At 46.6% G+C, this 16,251-nt stretch overlaps 1 protein-coding gene across 1 annotated transcript in view; it reads left to right on the top strand.

Moving 5' to 3' along the window:
* Positions 1-7,845, top strand: part of RUBCNL (rubicon like autophagy enhancer) — a 41,039-nt gene extending 33,194 nt beyond the window's left edge. The window contains exons 10-14 of the mRNA XM_062195335.1: positions 1,912-2,150; positions 2,575-2,636; positions 5,232-5,385; positions 6,325-6,415; positions 7,665-7,845. Of these exons, the coding sequence (XP_062051319.1) occupies positions 1,912-2,150; positions 2,575-2,636; positions 5,232-5,385; positions 6,325-6,415; positions 7,665-7,777 (659 nt within the window). The 3' untranslated portion in view covers positions 7,778-7,845. The remainder of the gene's footprint in view (positions 1-1,911; positions 2,151-2,574; positions 2,637-5,231; positions 5,386-6,324; positions 6,416-7,664) is intronic.
* Positions 7,846-16,251: the final 8,406 nt, after the last annotated feature.

The following is a 16,251-nucleotide window of genomic DNA, read 5'->3' as shown; positions in this document are numbered from 1 at the left end:
GCTAGGTATTGTGGTAGCATCTCTACCATACTTTATTTCATTAATCCTCACAATATATGTCAATTAATGTTTGTATTATGCTGTATGAAATTTGAATCATAAAGAGACACAAAAGTCAAGTGATGAAGGAGAAATATCAAAGTTGGTGCATGTTAGACCCTAGCATTGAGGGGCAGGCACAGAAAAGCCTTCAGCTGATTGGTTTCCTTTCTTGAGCAGGGTGGTGAGTGGACAGGTGTTTGCTGCATTAGGCTCTGTGCTTTTTGTTTGTCCGTCTACTTTACTGGGGAGAGTTCCAAATATTGTGCATGTCCATTTCAGCAAATTAAAAAATGTAAATAGCAAAAATCCCTTTTTTTCCCACCTTCTTGTGATATTTACTGTTGGCTTTCTGGTGGAGATCTGGGCTGTATGTATTTTTTTTTTTAAAGCAAAGCTGAGGTCCCTTTATACATACCTACAACTGGATGACACATGTCTATGCTCTCCTGTGTACCTTCTGGGCTGCCCAGCATTGCATGTGCAGCACACTGTACTTATTTTAAATGGTTGTCTTTTGATGGACGTTTGGTAACTGCCCCCATTTTTAGTTGCCTGTAATGAACACCTTTCTGTGTCTCTCTGCATGTGCCCGTTAGCGTTTCTGACAGTCGCAGAAGTAGGATTACTGCTGCCCATGTAAGAACTGAAGCCATCACAGAAGGCGTCCTCCTCAGAAAGGGAGCACCTCTTTCTATCCCTCTACAGCTCTGGATCTTCTAAATGTGAGACAGTCAGGGCAGTACAGAGGAGCTCACTGTTTTAATATGTGATTCTTTGTTACTGAGATTGAGTTTTTCACCTCACCCTTGGTTATCTGTATTTCTTCCTTGCATGCATTGCCTGTTCCCACCCTTTGTACATTTTTGTTTCTCTTACTAATTTATCAAGCAACTCTTGTGAACGCTACTTCCCAATGTTGTATGTGGATTGTCTTGTAACTCACAAAGTTCTTCTGTGTGATATCCCCCTACTCCAGTTCTGATGTGAGTTGTATGGTCTCGGGGTAGTTAGCCTGAAGAGATTACCACCTGCCCCTAGTCTTCCTGCTCACGGGATGTGGAGTCTGAACTCCCAGCCAGATTTTTTTTTTTTTTTTAAAGAAAGGAGTTTATTAAGCTCACAGATTCTAGGGCATGGTTCCAGCATCAGTTCAACTCTGGTCTGGACCTCATGATATATGCTCTTTTTTTTTTTTTTCTTTTCTTTTTTTTTTTTTTTTGACAGGCAGAGTGGATAGTGAGAGAGAGAGACAGAGAGAAAGGTCTTCCTTTTTGCTGTTGGTTCATACTCCAATGGCCACTGCGGCCGGCACATCTTGCTGATCCGAAGCCAGGAGCCAGGTGCTTCTCCTGGTCTCCCATGGGGTGCAAGGCCCAAGCACTTGGGCCATCCTCCACTGCCTTCCCGGGCCATAGCAGAGAGCTGTCCTGGAAGAGGGGCAACCGGGACAGAATCCGGCGCCCCGACCGGGACTAGAACCTGGTGTGCCGGCGCCGCAAGGCTGAGGATTAGCCTGTTAAGCCACGGCGCCAGCCTCCCAGCTAGATTTTCTGGCTCTAAGTCAAGTGCTATTTTTGCGACACTGCAGTTGGTGATGCCTGTCTTCCAAATCCAGGAGTACTTGGTAGAATTATATATTTTCCAATATTTGTCCCACCAAGGCAAAGCTCATAAATGGCCATGATTTAAGTCCCTGCCAGAGCTTTCCCAGCTGTCATGAGGTCGACCATGGCTTTATCATGAAGAGTCATTGAACCTTATGTAAGATTCGAGGGTGGGGGTGCAGACCAGGGTTGGTTTTCAGCATCAGATAAGCGCCATACTGTGTGCTTGGTATTAAGTACTAAGCAGCACCTGTGTACTTGGCAGAGTTCGTGAAGCGGCTCCGGTACTGTGAGTACCTGGGGAAGTATTTCTGCGACTGTTGCCACTCCCATGCCGAGTCCTGTATCCCCGCCCGGATCCTGATGATGTGGGACTTCAAGAAGTACTACGTCAGCAACTTCTCCAAACGGCTGCTCGACAGCATATGGCCCCAGCCGATTTTCAATTTGCTGAGCATCAGTCAAAGTCTCTATGCCAAGGCCAAGGAACTGGAGAGGGTGAAGGTGAGCGTCTCCCTCTGGAAGAGGCAAGGCCAAGGGTCTGGGCGTGTCAGGTGGCAGAAACGCACAGCCTCTAGTTTAGGGGCATCTACAGACAAACCCTCCAAGAGGTAGAGGGACCAGGAAACCAGCGAAGCTGAAGCTGTGGGGTACCTGGCCTGCTCTATGCATAGCTCTGGGTATTTCTTAGCGAAAGCCCCCAAAGTTGCATAAACTCCAGGCTCCCCCACATCTGGATCCACTCAGGGCCTTCTGTGGCCCAGGGGCCTCTGGTATGAACCCCTGCTGCATAGGCTGTTAGCCTCAGAGGTTTGTTCCATTCAGGCGTGACACTTCAAGAGTGGCAGAATCATTTAAATTCGACAGACACATCCCTGATGTTGTTGATCACATTTAACTTTTTCTCCTGTTTGCTTCTTCACCCTAGGAAATCCGGGAGCAGCTTTTTCATATCAAGAAGCTGTTGAAGACTTGCAGATTCGCGCACAGGTACAATTCTCGGCTGGGGCAGTCTGCCCATCCCCCACATGCCTGCCGGTCCCCTGAGTGCCTCCTAGCCCAGCTGCCCCATTAGTGACCCTGGGGATGCAAAGCATCTCTTTAAAATTACTAACCTTTAGATCACAAGGGCAGAATTTAACTCGTTAAGATAAGTGGGCCAGTACAAAGGTGAACGATGCTAGCCAGTGGCTTCTTATGATCATTATGAGTAATAAGTTGTGAGGAATGCACATAACAGGAAATTTACCATCCTGACCATTTTAAGTGTACACCTCAGGGTATCAGGTAGGTTCATGTTGTGCAGCTAACACTCAGCCCCAGAACTCATTTCATCTTGCCAAACTAAAACTCTAGGGCCATTTAACATCCACTCCCCCCATTCCCTCCTCCCCTTACCCCTGGCACCCACCAAGCTCCTGTTCATCTCTATGAATTTGATTACTCTAAGTGCCTCTTATAGGTGGAATCATGCAGTATTTGTCTTTTTGCAAGTGCCTTGTTTTACACATACAATGTCTTTAAGGTTCATCCAACACATGTCAAAATTTCCTACCTTTTCATATTCCATTGTATGTATATAGCATATTTTGTTCATCCATTCATTTGTTGATGGATAGTTGGGTTCATTCCACACTAGGATGCTACTATGAACATGGGTATACCAGTAGTCTTTTAAAATCCCCTTATGGAGAGGTGTATCCAAGTAGGTAAGACCATGGCCTTCAGAAATTCTATTTCTAGAAGTTTATTCTAAGAGTATGCCCATAGCAGTGGACAGAGAGTTAGTTGATTGGTAGAAAAGATGCTAAAAAGTCTATTAGGTGTTCAATAATAAGACAGTACTTAATATCATAGTGTAGAATACCATACAGCCAATGAAGTTTTAGGCATGGGTTCATTGACAGATTTTTAAGTAGAAAAAGAATATGAATATGTTACTCAAAAAGGTTAAAATTATTTGTTTAGTACATGGGGTCATATAAGTTTTTTTCCAAAAAGGGTTTTGTTTTAAAAGCTTTCTCAGTTTGTGATCTTTATAAAATTGTATTCACAATAATTGTCATATGCTTATGGGCTACTTTGTAACATTTCAATATAAGAACATGCTAGGTACTGATAAAATCAGAATAAGCAACATTTCTCTTTCTTTGCCAATACTTTATGATTGGAGGTTTGGAATACTTTCTTATAATATTTCATTATTAAACTTTTTGGGAAGGAGTTTGCATTCCATAGTCACTTGGCCTTGAACCTCCACTCATGGCATTGGTGTGACAGGTTAATACCTTTCAGGGCCCCTGTTTTCTCATAACGTGTAACAATACCCACACTTCTATAGAAATTCCCTGAATACCCATTCAGTGCTTCAGATAATCAGGAGACCTATGTAAGTCCAGGGAGAGGGGGACTCAAACAGACCACGGCCCAGCTGAGGGTCAGACGCATGGAAGATGCAGCTACAATGGCCCTGAGCTCAGTTACAGGCCGGGTCGGCTGGAGAGCAAGCAAGGCTTCTGGAGAACAAGTCTAAGCCTGGAGGGCAAGTTAGAGGGAAGAAGCGGCAGTGGAGGCAACGTGCCACCAGGCAGTGGCACTGCTAGTGTGCCAAGGGCAGTGTGGCTTGGGAATGTGGTAAGCGGAACTGCGGGTAACCAATTACAGGAACTCAGGAGGTGTGGAGAACAGGAAGTTTCAGATGCCCTTGGGACAGCCAAGTGACACTGACCCCTGGCAGTTGGATTCAAGAGTCTGAAGCTCAGTGCTGGACTCAGTGGATGTGGGAGTCACACCTGCCCCTGAGCAGGAATTCTACCCGCTTAGACAGCAGTCACTGGTGCTGATTGGCTGGGGATTTAGCTGGGAAGAATATAGGAATTCTGAGTTGCAGTTCTTGGCTGTCAACCACTACATGGTCCACTTTTTTTTTTTTTTTTGTCAGGCAGAGTGGATAGTGAGAGAGAGAGACAGAGAGAAAGGAGAAAGGTCTTCCTTTTTGCCGTTGGTTCACCCTCCAATGGCCGCTACGGCCGGCACATCTCGCTGATCCGAAGCCAGGAGCCAGGTGCTTCTCCTGGTCTCCCATGCGGGTGCAGGGCCCAAGGACTTGGGCCATCCTCTACTGCCTTCCCGGGCCATAGCAGAGAGCTGGCCTGGAAGAGGGGCAACCGGGATAGAATCCGGCGTCCCAACCGGGACTAGAACCTGGTGTGCCGGCGCCGCAAGGCTGAGGATTAGCCTGTTAAGCCATGGCACCAGCCATGGTCCACATTTTTTAAGACCTGAGAAGCAAATACTAAGTTTTGGTTTTGCTCGATGTGTGCATGCACAGCCTACAGGAGATGCATTTTCCTGCTCACCCAGTTTTTGAAATCAGCTTGTATGGAATTTTAACTTCCTCATTTCTTCACAGACTTGCACAAAATAGATTGATGAGCCAGGCTCAGTGTTGTTCTCAGGCTAAATTTTTTTTAATTGAGTTAAAAAAAAATGTTGTGTGAGTGCCAGGGAAAACAGCTGGCCTCATTCTGCCCCGGCCTGTGTGTGGGTGGTTTGTGAATTCCTCTTTTGTTTCCTCCCTGGCAGTGCATTAAAGGAGTTTGAGCAGGTTCCCAGACACCTGACTGATGAGCTCCACCTGTTCTCCCTGGAGGACCTGGTCAGGATCAAGAAGGGGCTGCTAGCACCCTCACTCAAGGACCTTCTGAGAGCTGCCCTCACGCATGTGGCCAGCTGCGAGGTGAGGGCTTGCCTGGAGCACCTGTGTCCCAAGCTATCCCCTCATGTGCCAAGGCCTGTGCTGGCCTTGACCTGTAGCCCTCATAGATGCTAAAGCGCTGGTGACACTACAGATAAGAAAACTGAGGTTCAAGCTGTGCAGTCATGAGCCAAGTTCATGTTTCCAGTAGGGGACAGAGCTGGGATGCAAGCTGGAGCCTACTGCCTCCTCAGTCTGGGGGTCTAGCCCCACTTGGGGCCCACTCTGCCCTGAAGTGCCCAATATAGCCCCGCGGACATAGGGTTCAGTGGAACAAAAAGCTCTTGTCTGTGGACTGAAGCATGTCAGTGCAGCAATCAGATCAAATGAGATCAAATCAGATCATTTGAGAATGAATGTTTAGGAGTGGGTGTTCTGCTTAGCAATTACACAGCCTTAGTTAAGACGCTTGCTTTCCACATCAGAGTGCCGGGGTTCAGCTCACGGCTCCAGCCCTCAACTCCAGCTTCCTAGGTGGCTCAAGTAATTGGGTTCCGGCCACTCGCATGGGAGACCTGGGTTCAATTCACAGCTCCTCGATTCAGACTGGCTTAGCCCCAACCATGGTAAGCACTTCGGGAGGGAACCACCAGACTGGGGAGCCCTCTTTCCCCTCTCTTTCTCTGTACCCTCTCCCTCTTCAATTAAACACACACACACAGAGTATGAAAATAAAGAGCCACGTATTTAAAATCATGATCTGCCTGTGTGTGAAGTGGATGAACTGCATGGTTTTGTCGCTCAGATCCACACACTGCTGTACTCCAACATCCTTTTCCTTCTAGAAGAAGGCTGGAAGCGCAGCCATTCCAATCCCGAGATGATGAAGTTCTGCAGAGGGGGCAGCTCGGCTTCTCCCCAAAGAGAAGCAGTCACCTCGCGGACTGCACCTGTGTCACGTTTGTGTGCCCTCTTTTACAGCTGTGCCAGGGCAAGGGCTTCATCTGTGAGTTTTGCCGGAGCACGACCGTCATCTTCCCATTTCAGACCACGACGTGCAGAAGATGTTCAGGTATCTTTCAGCACACAGCATGGGGCAGGGTTAAGAGCCGATGTGTCCTGGGACAGTATTCAAGAGAGCAGAGGGACCCATCCTTGTCCTGCTTTGTCACTAGGTCACGGCCACACCCAGCACTGTGTGTGCAGCCTCTGGCTGACTCTACATCACCATGGCAGAGTTGCATGGTTTTACAGAGGCCATGTGGCCCGCAAGGCCGAGTCATTTCCTGTCTGGTTCTTTACAGAAAACAACCCCTGTCCTATGGTATCCGTGGCCAAGGGGACCCCTTGCTCTCTTAACTATTTCATGGGAGAGATCCTAGTAATGGATTCTGCCTTCACCCCTGATGTGTGCTCTCCTCTTGGGCCATTCCAGCATGGTCTCCTCGAACCCTTTAGGGAGCACTTCAGAGCGGGTTCCCTAGCAGGGAGACTCCGGGCCAGGGATTTCCATGAAGAATGTTCACTGGGCCGGGGTCTAGGCTCACCACCTAATGATCAGGTTGCAGGGAAACTCTCAGCTCACCTCCCTGGGGAGCCCAGTCAACACTGCACCAAAGTGGGGACAGAGGGCTGGAGAGGCCTTTAAACTCCGTGGTGACCTGTCACTGGGTGCAAGCTGGTGCCAGGAGGAAGCCTGACCTGGCTGGGGAATCTCCCTTCACTTAGGGCCATTTGCAGAGAAAGCAGTGCCCCTTCCTAAGAGCTGTCAGCCACAACTCTCTCAGCAGCTGGGGGACCATGTGCTGCAGGGCTGGGGGCACCATGGCATCTGCTGCTTCAGGCTCTCTTAGCCTCATGTTCTTGCCTGCGAGGTCAGTTATGATCCCCGGGAGTTTCAACCTGGCTGATTTCTTAGAGAGAGAGAGAGAGAGAGAGAGAGAATCTTCCATCCCCTAGGTCACTCCTCAAATGTCTACAACAGCTGGGCTGGGCCAGGAGCCCGAAACTCCATGTTGGTCTCTTATGTAGGTAGCAGGGACACAATGACTTCAGCCATCACCTGCTGCCTCCCAGGGTGCTCAGTAGCAGAAAGATCAATCAAAAGCAGAACTGGGACTCAAACCCAGGGCCCCCAATATGGAACGGTGTCCCAAATGGCAACCAAACCACTTCCTCAAACACCTGCCCCCAACTTCCCTGTGGAAGACTCCGGGGTCTGCACTGAGACCCGCTCCCTCCACAGGTTGGAGCTGAGCAGCGGTACCTGTGCAGGCCAGCGGGAGCCTGCCTTGGCTGATGTCTGTCTTCCTTGCTTGCAGTGTGCAGGGCGTGTTTCCACAAGCAGTGCTTCCAGGCCTCCCAGTGCCCCCGGTGTGCCAGGATCACAGCTAGGAGAAGACTTTTGGAAAACTTACCCTCTGCAGCAACGTAACAGCCCTGGGTACTGTGAAAAAAGACTTCGACAGACCTTATGATACCACTGATTTGTGTCTGTTTTTGGTAACATTGTTTTAGATGTCACACGTTGTATATTATGAAAAATCATGGTCAATATTCACTTTCTTGTATATGTGTATATATGTATAATGTTTTAAAAGACAGATTCTTTGTTATTTGGCATAGGGTTGTAACTAGTGGTTTTGTTTACAAATGTTTGATACTTTTGCTGCTACTGGGTTTTGTAAAGAGTTTTTGTATACATCTTAAGTTGGATTTTAATAGTTATATTTAGATGACCTTGGAGATTTTTAAATTAGTTATAACTGACAAGATGAATTACTGAACTTCCTCTTCCTTTAAAGCTTGATTGTTAAAACTGATTTATAGAGTCAATGAACAAAAATGCAATAAAAAATCTGTGTGCTCAGGCTTTTTTTTCTCAAGAAACAGATTTCTATTCAAATGCAATTTTGTAATTATGTCGATTTGAGACATTTTATCCATCCCAGGGTTTGTATTGAGAGAACACATGACTTCAATACTAAAGTTTATTTCAACACGAGTTTGCGTTGCTTAGCCATGCAGTAGATGCAGTGGAGGTGCAGTTTGAGGCAGTTGCCTGTAGATGGCACTCTTTGAGATGGCGCTAACCAAGTGGTAGGAGTTTGTGTCTATTCCATGCTCTTCTATGCTAAGGGACCCAGAGGTGACAAGAACTTCATCCTTTAGTATCTTTCTTGCCTCACAGACATAAAACTGAACTTAATGTATTCTCAGACTCTCCTAAGCTGGTGGGAAACACTCTTAACAATGTGGTTCTAATAAGAACACTAAAATCACAGCCATTGATAAGGATAGGTGAATCACAAAAACTTTCTGAATTTCTTTTTCTTAATGTTTCTTATATTTGTATTCATATGCTTCTCGAGATATGTGAGCCTATTTTCTCTTGCTTCTACCTCCTAATGCTTCCCCTGCCTTGAGAGAGAGGGACCCGGGTACCGGGTGTCTTCTGGGCATGTCTGGAGGCAGAGCAGTTCTCAGTTTAGGGCTTGGATGCCATTTTCCCCAAGGCTCACACATGCACCATGCCTACTCTAAATGAGCTTCACAAGCAACACAGGTATGCAATAAATTGTTACATACAGGTTGTCCCAAAACCCTCCCACCCACCATCTCTGTGTGTGTGTGTTTGTGCATGTGTGCTTATTCAGATGGGGAATATTGATCTCATGAATGAGTCAGTGTCTCCTATTGGTCTGGTGTCTTTTAATTCTGTCACTTGACCTCTCATCCCATTCATTATCTAAGCTGGGTCTCATTCATTTAATGGGAGAGGCAGACAGTCCTCATGTGTTGCGTCACTCCCCAAATGTCTGGGAACAAGGAACTCAATCCAGGTCTCTCATGAGTGGCAGGGACTCAACCACTTGAGACATCACCACTACTTCCCAAGGGACACATTAGCAGGAAGATGGAATTAGAAGCGGAGCTGGGATTCAAACCCAGACCAAGTCAAACACCTGTCTGTCCCATCAGGTCTCTTCAATAGAAAGGTAGGCACATAGGATAAATAAGACCATATTTCAAAAGTGGCTCCATTTGTACCCTTAGCTCATATTCCCTGTTAAGAATGAAGGGCCAGAGTGGGATGTTTATATACTTTGTTAACGCCTTCTGAGGTAATGTCTAGTGTTTCCCTTTTGCAGACAAGGAAACTGAGGATTAGAGAAGAAAGAAACTGACCTAGTTCCCCTGGGGAGCATGTGCTAGGGGTGGAGTAGGCATTTGAGCTTCCTGTCTCCACAGCTGTTTGGGAAAGGACTGGGGCAAAGACAGCTCCAACCTGCAGGTGCTCATCCAGGGGATGGAGCATTGCTTGAAGGGTCCTGTGCTCAGGGCTGCTGTGTTTGGAAGGCACTGGTGAGTGTGAGTTACATATCTTTGATGCTACCAAAGGGTGCACATCAGTTCCAGGAAGTAATGCACTGATTTTCTTTTATTATTATTTTGAGGAAGAATGAGGTCATTTGAGTGACCACTCTGCAGCTTTTTCTAAGACTTGGTTTCTGCCCACCTTGGAAGTAGAGGCTCCTTCCTGGTAAGGGATCTAGTAAAACAGAAATGTGATGCTCAAACGAAGTAATGAGTTGTAGCATATGTTTCCCTTCCATGGGATTTACTTGTGCACTGATTTTTTGTGCAACTCTTGCTTGGCTGCCGTAAGGCAGGGGAGCTCTCGGTCTTTGCCATTAGAGCATCACCCATGGGGAGGCATCAGGTTGCAGTGCTGTGTCCTCAGTGATGAATTGTCACAGCTACAGTCTGCACAAGATGGACAACTCCAGGAATGTGTCATGCTCAGGGAATGCAGGGTGAGGAGGGGTGAGCCTTCCCAAAGACACTGTGCTAACCTGACCTGGGGATTATTAGTGGTCAGGACTTTGGGATGAATCTCAGATCTGCCACTTCTGAACTGTGTGACTCTGGGTGAGCTACTTTCCCTGTGCTCTGTTTGTAGAATAGATAATTATGCAATTGAGAGAGGATGAGAAATGAAATGAAGCACCCAGAGGAAGGCCTATGACGAGTTGAGGCACAGTAAGTGGTGATATTAGGTCTAGGTGGATGAAAATGGAATCATACCATCTATTATCTGTATCTTTGAGTAAGTTATTCTCTGAGTCCCAGTTTACAATCTATAATATGAAGACTAGAATAATAGCTACTATTCTGTGTTGAATTAGCATCCCCCAAAAGGATATGTTAAAGTCCTGACACAGGTACCTATAACCATGATCTGTTTGGAACTAGGGTCTTTGTAATTAAGTTAGGATGAGTTGAGAGAGCATTAGGAGGAGCCTTGATCCTGTGACTGGTGTCCCTATGAGAAGAGGCCATTTGGACAGAGATATGGACACAGAAGCTACAGAGGAGGATGGAGGGAGGGATGGGTGATGCATCTGCAAGGCAAAGACCACCAAAGACTGCTGGCAGCACCAGGAACTGCCAGAGAGGTGTGGAACAGAGCCTTCTCAGCCCTCAGGAGCATCCACGCCTGCCCCAGTGCCTTGAGTTCAGACTTCTGATGTCCCGACTTATGAAAGAATAAATCCCTGATGTTTGAAGCCGTAATTTGTACTAACCTATTATGGCAGCCCTAGGAAATTAATACACCTATCATTTGGCTGTGGTATAAGGGTTAAGTGACAATTAAGTAACGTGTGAATGAACATCCCAGTTCCTGGCACACAAGAGACTTTACCAGGTTTTGGTTGGACTTCTAACTCTCAGGTGTCAAGACGTAGAAAGATGATGATGACAAATAACACCTCTACTTATCTATAAACTTGTGGGTATATATTTCAGGGAGTCCCAAAGCACAGAGCAGAAACCACAAAACACTGCACCTCTCTATTCTCAACTCCTACATGTTAGAGCTGTGGACCCTCCAAGTGTCAGGGGATGGCTTGATCATGGTGGAGGGGTGGGGGAATCTCACATAAAGAGGCAAGTGAGTCCCCCTCAGTTTTCACACATAACAGAAATTCAGACTTTTCATCAAAAGCTTTTTGAGGGAGGCCTCTATTGGCAAACATTAAAAAGCTTCGCTGGTGCCCCACCCCCCTTCCTTCCCACACAGCCCATTTCTTTTGTAGTCTGCAGGTGCTGGGTTTGGATGGGCACAAAACATTTTTGAAACTCACGCAGAATTTTTTTCATAAGACACATTTTCCATGAACTCTTGGAAGACCCCTCCTAGAAGACCATGGAGGCAGGAACGCAGCAGGAAGTGGTAAGAGAGGGCAGCCCAGGCAGAGGGAAGGCTGGAGGCACAGGCAGAGCCCTGCAGAAGTACAGGAGAAAGCACATTGGCTTCATTTGTTTGCTTTATCTCTTCCACTCTGAGTCTGTATGCCTGGGAGAGCTGCTCCTATGCGGGTGAGGATGCTCAAGACTCATTCTCTTGGCTTTGTTTGTTTGTTTCATTTTCTCACTCGTAGTTGTAGTTTTCAAATGTGTGCAGTCTGCCTGTCACGGCATCTCTTGTGAAAGTACTATTTTAGTTTCTAGTGAAGTGAAAAAGGGAACTATGATCTCCCCGGCATCGTTTATGTAAAGATGGAGATCCTTACATGTTCGCACTGAGGAAGCATGCCTAGCGAGGATGCCAACACGCCAGCCCCTAGATGTGCAAAAACAAGAGCACGCTGCCTCTGAAGGCTCTGGTGAACAGCTTTTCTGTTGCTGTACAACAGGAAGTGGCTTGTTCGTAGCTGTTGGACCATCACATCAGGTTAATATCTACTGGCTTAACTGTGGGCCTGTAAGAACACCAAAAAGAAAGATATGCCTACAGCTGGTAGCATCAGCCAGTCTCTGGCTCCTGTCTACTTCATGCACTCACAGTCAAGGTGCATATCCAAGCCTACTTTGTGCATACACTGATCAAGGTCGCTGAAGGGTAGCCAGTGAAACACAAGTGAAAGAGATGTGCATGCCTTCCACTGGGGCCTTAAAGCATTTGGTCAGGGTGAGTGTTTGGTCTAGTGGTTAAAATGCCAGTTATGACATCTGCCTTCTCTATCAAGAGTCCCTGGGTTCAATGCCTGGCTCTAAAAGTTTAGCTTTTTCTAGTGCCTTCCTAAGAGAAGTAGTTGTGGCTCAACTCACTGGGTTCCTGCCACCCACCTGGGAGATCTGCATTGAGTTCCTGGCTCTTGGCTTTGGCCCCGCCCACCACCAGCCATTGTAGGCATTTGGGGAGTGAACCAGTGGATGGAAACTCTCTCTCTCTCTCTCTTTCTCTCTCTCCTTCCCTCCCACCCTCCCTGCTTCTCTGTCTCCCTTATTCCTTCCCTTTATAGTTAGAGATGATCAGCTGTGTTTCTGTTCTCTCTGTTTCTCTGCCTCTTAAGGAAAGAAAGAAAGTCCTGCCTGATCTTCCCCTGCTCTTAATTTCTCTCTGCCCATCTGGGAGCAAAGACTATGTGATGGGAGAGCCACATGATAGAAAAAGCCCAGCTCCCTGACCGAAAAGAGAACTACACGTGAGCGTGGTATCTGCACGAGACACTGCACAGGAACAGTGAACCTGCGCTGTGCTGCGTGTCTGAGACTTTGCCCTGCTTGTTCTTGCTGTGTGGCCTAGCCTATGCTAATACAGGAAGCCTCAGTGCCTGCTGTCTGGTGGATGAGTAGGTTTGGGACAGGTTTGTTGCTCTCTCAGTCTGGTTGGGCTGCTATACTAGAACACGTTAGGTGGGTGGCTTATAAACAAAGTTTATCGCTCATAGTTCTAGAGGCTGGAAAGTTCAAGATCAAGGCCGAAGATTTGGTGTCTGTGAGAGGCCCCCCCCCGCCGCCCCGGCTCACCCATGGCATCTTTTAGCTGTGTCCCAACACGGTAGATTGGGTGAGCCCTCTGTCAGGCCTCTTTTATAAGGACACTAATCCTGTTGATGAGGGCTCCACCTTCCTGACCAAGGCCACACCTCCTAGGGGGATTAGAGGGTTAGAGGTGAGGATTTCAATAAAAGAATTTTGAGGATCCATAAAACTTCAGTGCATAGAAGACATCTCAACAGCAAAAGTGATTCTATGGCTTCTAAGTTATCCGCTATTATCTGGGACTCCTTACATTTAAAAATAGAATAATAAAGAGGGCAAACAGTTCTTTTCCCTCACATTCATTTCCAGGTCCAACTCCACGCTCACATCAACATCTTTGCAAAAACAGCTTTTAATTTTTGTCTTCATGTCTGTATGTATTTTCTCTTCTACCTCCCCCAATAGAGTTTATTCCACTCACCCCACCAAAACTGTCAAGGCTACTAGCAAATTTCACTATCTTCATCTTTACCCCACTGGAACACCTGCCAAGGTTGCCTGTAATCTCCTTAGGAAAAAAAAAAACAAACTATGATCAAACTTCATTATAAAAATATAAAATCATAAATTAAAAAGCTAGACTATTATGAAATTTACCATATTTCACAGTGGGGGTATCTGCATAGTAAGATTAGAAAAATTTTACAGTGTTTCTTTTATAAGTTTATTGTATAGAATAGGTATTATTTTTCACATCACATCAGTTTATATACTTGTATTAAAAAAAGATGATGGTTCCATTTCTGCTGTCCATGCCTACAGGTGAGAAGTCAGGTTAGCTCTTGGGGACCACCTCAACCCCGTCTTGGTTGGGTCTGTTGATGGAGGTACTCTCTGGTCCCAAAGGCTCCTGAATTTCTTGATTATTTTTGCTAAAGGTAATGTGAGCGAAAGTGAGTAGCACTGGCCTTGGATGCATCAAATGGACTGGATGCATCTATTCAGTTTCCCCCACCCCTGAAGACTCTGGGACCCACTGGAACATCCTGACTTTGTGATCCCTCTCCTTCCTCCCCAGGCCACTCCTTCCTCATCTCCTGTGCACGTTCTCTTTTTTCTTCTCTGTTGATCTCCAAATAAAGATAAGATGCCAGGGCTTGGTTTTAATAGTGCTTTTTCTTCTTTCTTTTGCTAATCTTATCCAGTGAAATAGCTTTAAATGACTCCCAAATTTTAGCACAACTCCAGAGTTATGTAACCTACAGAAGACGGGAGTTATACAGTTCTCCCTTGGTATCTCTGGGGGGATTAGTTCCAGGACAGCCAAAAATCTGTGGATGTTCAAGTCCCTTATATAAAATGGCCTAATATTTGCATATAACCATACATATCCTCCCATATAATTTAAATCATTTCTAGATTAATTATAATACCTAATGTTATGAATTGAACAGAATTGGGCTATCTAAACTCATGCAGATATTTAAACTCTGAAGTCTTATGTTGTCGACTAATGGATTAAGAGTGAAGATTTGATGGAATTGTGACCTGGGGTGTGGGTCTGCTGGGAAGTCTGGATGACTGGGGGCTTGCTCTCGGAAGATGGCTCCTGCAAGTGGGTTGGTTATCTGAGCAGAGTTCAGCCTTGCTTCTTGCTCTGCTTCCTGGCTCACCACTGTTGACAATTCCTCCATACCCACTCCACCATGGCCAGCCTCCGCAGGTGCCTCCACTAACAGGCCCACCTGATCCTGAACTGTGCCCTCCAAACTGTAGGCCAACACAGACCTCTTCCTTCCCAAGAAGCTCCTAATATGCAGGGAGCTTCTCTCTCTCTCTCTTTAAAGTTTTATTTATTTGAAAGGCAGAGAGAGAGAGTCTGCTGGTTCACTCCCCAAATGGCCACCAATGGCCAGAGCTGCGCCTATCCGAAGCCAGGAGCCAGGAGCTTCTTCCAGGTCTCCCACATGGGTACAAGGGCCCAAGGACTTGGGCCATCTTCTACTGCTTTCCCAGGCCACAACAGAGAGCTGGATCAGAAGTGGAGCAGCCAGGATTCAAACCACCACCCATATGGAATGCTGGCACTGCAGGTGGCAGCTTTGTCCACTCTGCCACAGCGCCAGCCCCAGGAGCTACTCTCGATGATTATGGCCAACTGGGGATGCTGATAATACGTGGATTTGCACAGAGCTCTGCTGGTACAGGAAAATAACCTCGATTTTCTTGTCCCCATTGTCTGTCTTCTGAGTCTCTTGTTTAATCTGAGTTTCTTGAGTAATTATCATGTACCCAGCAATTTACCAGAGACTCTGGACTGCTGAGTTGAAGTCAGTTTAAAGATCTATCATTGAACATCAGCCTTGCTCTAGGCTTTGGAGCACAAGTGTGAAGCAGACCTGTGCCTGCTCTAGAGAAACCCACAGGCTGCAAAACTGATGGTTTCCTAATCAATCTAATTAATCACCTTCTGAGTCGAGGTCCTCCTCAGTCTCCTGTTCAGTTTATATTTTTTATTTTTAAAGCTTTATTTATTTAAAAATCAGAGAGAGAGAGAGAGAGAGAGATCTTCCATCTGCTGGCTCACTCCCCAGATGGCTGCAATGGCCAGGACTAGGTCAGGTGGGAGCCAGAAGCTTCTTCCGGGTCTGCACTTGGGCCATTTTCTGCTGCTTTCCCAGACCATTAGCCGGGAGCTGGATTGGAAGTGGAGTACCAGGACACAGACCTGTACCTATATGGGATGCCGGCATCACAGGGGGCAGCTTTACCCACTATGCCGCAGTGCCAGCCCCTCCTGTTCAGTTCTAAAGCATGACCTATAAAAATGCTCCAGTTAGTAGCTCTTCCTCACGCCATGGGGTACAGGAGTGGGTGAGGCTGTGCACTGCAAACACCATGAAACCCTCTCATTCTCTCTCCAAGTAGTCCTAGGGTCTTGGACAAATTTCCCCCAGGGGTACCTTGGGAACACCCTCCATATACACTTTAAATACAAACACAGGCAGAATTTGTTGACTTTTCTTCTTTTTTTTTTTTAACCAAACCTGATTCCAATGAGGTTGACTGCCTCTATTAACCACCTCCACCCCTCCCCATCCTGAAGTTGTTAACCAGTAATACTGTGTCTGTGCT

This window comes from Lepus europaeus, chromosome 6 (genome assembly GCF_033115175.1).
Source record: "Lepus europaeus isolate LE1 chromosome 6, mLepTim1.pri, whole genome shotgun sequence".
NCBI classification, from domain to species: domain Eukaryota; kingdom Metazoa; phylum Chordata; class Mammalia; order Lagomorpha; family Leporidae; genus Lepus; species Lepus europaeus.
Note: the sequence above shows the minus strand (reverse complement) of the source record. Positions and strands in the feature narration are given on the sequence as shown.